General features: G+C 41.6%; 1 protein-coding gene across 1 annotated transcript in view; it reads left to right on the top strand.

Annotated features, from left to right (window-relative positions):
- The window catches only part of LOC102676223 (dual specificity protein phosphatase 10-like), a 12,300-nt gene that overhangs the window by 2,953 nt on the left and 5,216 nt on the right, over positions 1–4,131 (top strand). Inside the window, exon 2 of the mRNA XM_006613678.2 lies at positions 1,356–1,748. Coding sequence (XP_006613741.1) covers positions 1,356–1,748 — 393 coding nt within the window. The remainder of the gene's footprint in view (positions 1–1,355; positions 1,749–4,131) is intronic.

Genomic DNA, 4,131 nt, shown 5'->3' with positions numbered 1-4,131 from the left:
GCACACGGGGTTAGCGGCCGTGGCGGTGCGGCGGCAGGGGGCGAAAAGAGTGACTCATCGTTGAGCCAGGCCAGGCCTTACGAGCTGCAGGTCAGGAGAGGAAGACACTTTTAGCCCACATTTCTTCCTTGCCCCCCCTTCTTCGCCGTTCTTCGGCTGGTGTGTTCCTTTATTTTTACCCCAGCCGTTTATTCGCGGTTCCTCGTTTCCTATCTCACTTCCTCCTCTCCTGTTTTTCCTCGTTCGTCTATTCTGCTTCCCAGACACGCGTCGTTCCCGAGGATTGCTACGCGTTGGCCGACGCCGAGCGTCTTAATGGGTTTCGAGGATGGTTGTCGAGGGTCTCTTAGAACGATATAATTAATGTCTGTACGAAAAAAATATATATAAATATTAAATATTTTATATAAATATGTAAAATTGAAATATTGCGAGTGAAGGTATTTTAAAGAAAATTCCAAAAATATTTAAGCGGTTTAGCAACTTCCGGGGTATTAGGAGTTTATTTTGCATCCCTATGCTTTCTCGACTCGGTGTTTCTTAAGACTGGAAGACTTTCAAGATCGAAAATTCATAATGCATCGTTAATAGGGCTTCCTTAGAACTACACACCAGATTACAAGATTGTGAATTTTTTTTTTAGGTTTTTAAAAACGTGCTAAATTTATCGAGAAAGCCTCGAGGGCATTCGAGAGTTCCTCGATGCGTTCTCATAGCTGGCGGCTATGATGGGGGGTACAGGTTTAGATACAACACGCGGAAGTATGGCTAACCTGCTACGCGAACGGTTTATTAGCTGGTCGCGTTTCTCGAGAAATCGCTGTGTACACAATTCCAGGATACAATTCGGGCCAACTGAATCACTATGTTATGCCTCGTGGGCAAAAAACGCGAATAAGAAACACCTTTGTTATACGTTCTTTTTGTAGTGGAATCCGATTTTTATCTTACTTAAGACACGATATTATTTTTACAATAATTTAAAATCGATAATTTTTTCAAGAATATAGAAAGACAACTTCTCCACTTTTATTCATTTATCATTTATTTTTTTTTTCTTTAGAATTATCATAAATATCATCTATCTATCTAAACTATAAAAAGAAATAATATAGATAGAAAATATTTTAAAAGATTATTAGCATTTCTGATATATAACCAAGTTATAGTTAAAGATCACAGGATCGAGCGAACACCACCTGCTCCCAGTTCACTGTATCGGTATTTTCAAAGTAACTCGATGCTTCCCCTGAGACCAGTTCCCACGACCCTGTTCTCTCGTTAGGCTTCCAGACCAACTCTCGACGCCCTAAAATCAAAACCTCTCCTAACCGATCCTTTTCGATTACTTCCAGGTGGACACAAGGAGTTCCACAGGCGGCACAGGGACCTCTGCGAGGATACGCTTCTCCCAACAGTCGGAGCAGGTCCGTCCACTGTCGGTAGTTGTTCCAGTCCAGGACCAGGGTGTCCAGTATTAAGTCTGTCCGGACCACCGACTCCGCAACCCGCGGACATCGATAGTCACCCAGCCTCGAGAGTTCTACCGTTCCTCTACCTTGGAAATGGCAGGGACGCGGCCGACTTGCAACTTCTTCGCGCGTTAGGCGCAACCAGAGTCCTCAATGTCACTTCACAGCTGCCTGGATATCACGAGGAGAGGGGTATCACGTATAGACAGATCCCTGCCTCGGATTCTGGCCACCAAAACCTTAAACAGTACTTCGAGGAGGCGTTCGACTTCATTGGTGAGTCTCCATTCTTGATACGATAGAATTTATGGAGGATTAGGAGGAATTGGAATTTACCTACCGTCGATAAAAGTAGATGCACTTTTTCGAGAGGTAACTGTTCAGTTTGAGCAATAACGACGAAATGATTGTAAGAATGAGAAAATTCTAGATAATTTTAAGAACATTTCTCTCATTTTATTTCTATCTAATAGATCGGGGATATCTATTAGTAAGCATAGAGAAAACGTATATACTTCTTCAATAATGTTTATGAAATGAAAATTCTCGGATTATTCTCGAATTCTATTACAAAAATGCATGTAGCCTGCATTTTAGACTTTGATAAATTAATTTTCCGCAAGGAAACAGCAAATTCTTATAAAAGCTTATGCCATTTTTACGTTTCTCTCGCGTGTTTAAGAACCAGGAAAAATATGTTGATTCAACTACGCGATCAATGGAACGAGATTCTATTCATTAAACAACCGGAGCACCATTCGAATAGACGACGCACAAATAAGTAGTTTGCAGCGTACAATGTTGACATTGAACGAATGAACGTGGTAGCCTCCATTGACGTTCTCGAACCTGTTGCATGTGATTGAACGAAAATACACAAGGATCACCGGTTAGGGTAAATTGGTCTAATTGACGGTGCAAAATGTCGGTCGGTTATAATGTGATATTCGAGTGAGGCTGCGTTTAATTCACCGTGAGAGGGAGGATGAGGAGAGCGTTCACAAAGAGATGTTGGCCTCTGTCGATGAGTAATTCTTTCGACTGACTGGGTGTGTCCTCGGGCAATGATCGTCATTGTCGTTTGCATCCAATCTCATCTGCAAGTAGTACAACGTTCAAAGGTTGTTACTTGTCGCTCGATTAGCGATCGATCATTTTTATTATCCATGAACGCTCATCAGAAAAGTCGAAGAAAATATGATGATTTAACAGACATGAGAAAATAACGAACGTTCTGTACAATTTTTTAAATGTTTTTAATTTTTTGATAAATCATAAAATCTTATAGAAAAATATAAGATTATAATTATAAAATTTATTATATAATATATAAAATATATTATAATTATAAATCTCCTGGATCGTAAATCAAACAAGGTAGAGGGATCTCCTAACGGATTTCGAGCGTCCTTTATTTCCCTTCATGGGAACCAAGGACTCGATCCTTTGTGAAGGACACCGGTTAAACTTTCCATCTAACCTGGCTGCTTATTTTGAATCCTGAAGCAAACCCAACCCGAAGAATACGTTATAAAACTTCGTTTATAACCCCTAATTAAACTAAAGAATAAATTAAGATTACAGTTAAGATAATATAATTATAACACGCGAGAGGTCATAAAATTGAGCATTGTTCCCGATGTTTCTCTTCAATTATACGTGCCCATTCATTATACACGCTCTATTGATCGCTAAACATTTAAAAAATGTGCTCGAGATGGATTTTTTTCATATCTAATACTTATTCAAATAATTATTTCTGTACTTCAATTCTTAAAAAATTTTTAATCAACATTTGCATCGCCATAAAAATAAAATTAGTTTTTAATACAGAGACGTCTAAATGAAAAACACACGGGATATTCCATCCATATCGTGATGAGACGCCGAAGGGTTAACCTCTCAACGCCTCAAGTACACATGTTTTACATACCAAACATCCGTTTTAGAGATTTCCCATACGGTATCTACGCATCAATTACACGAATATCTATTGTACAAACTCCCCTTATTCTTTACCCCTATAGAATTTCGTCGAAAGTTTTAATATTCATCACCATACGAAAAAACACATAACCTAAAACCTATAGGAATTCGAAATGCCCCAAAGTCGACTCGGGGAAAAAAAGGGGGTTCGAATCATCGTCGCTTTGTGTGCGTCCTTCATCGTCCAAGAGGCGGTTTAACGGTCAACGCACCAAGGTGCCCTTCATTTCACGCAACAGTCCCTACGGTGTTGGTCGGTTGGCCAGGTACAGCATTCCACCAGTTGCGCACATTCGGTAGGGCCTTCCTTGCCGAGTGTGGCGCGCACGCACGCACACACATACGCGCACGCGCGCGCGATCAAGGATCGTCTCGCGTTACGCACACGTTCACGCGCATGGAGCAGAATGCGGTGCAATAAACACACGGGGAGACGGAGAGGCCGACACTGGGGCACCATGAAGGGGATATTCACGGGTGTGTGCATTCGTTAGTGCGGGCTCGCGCGCGCGCCAGTGACTCATGGTTTCATGAATGGAAGCCTTTCGTCTTCTAGTCCTCGCATATACGGTGAATGGTCCACCGGAAACGGCTGGTTACACCCTGTTTCCGTTACACCAAACTGCGCCGCGTTGACGAGGGAAAAACGAGAGAGCGTGCCCACGATGACGAG

This window comes from Apis dorsata, unplaced genomic scaffold, assembly GCF_000469605.1.
Source record: "Apis dorsata unplaced genomic scaffold, Apis dorsata 1.3 scaffold_161, whole genome shotgun sequence".
In the NCBI taxonomy this organism is placed as follows: Eukaryota; Metazoa; Arthropoda; class Insecta; order Hymenoptera; family Apidae; genus Apis; species Apis dorsata.
Note: the sequence above shows the minus strand (reverse complement) of the source record. Positions and strands in the feature narration are given on the sequence as shown.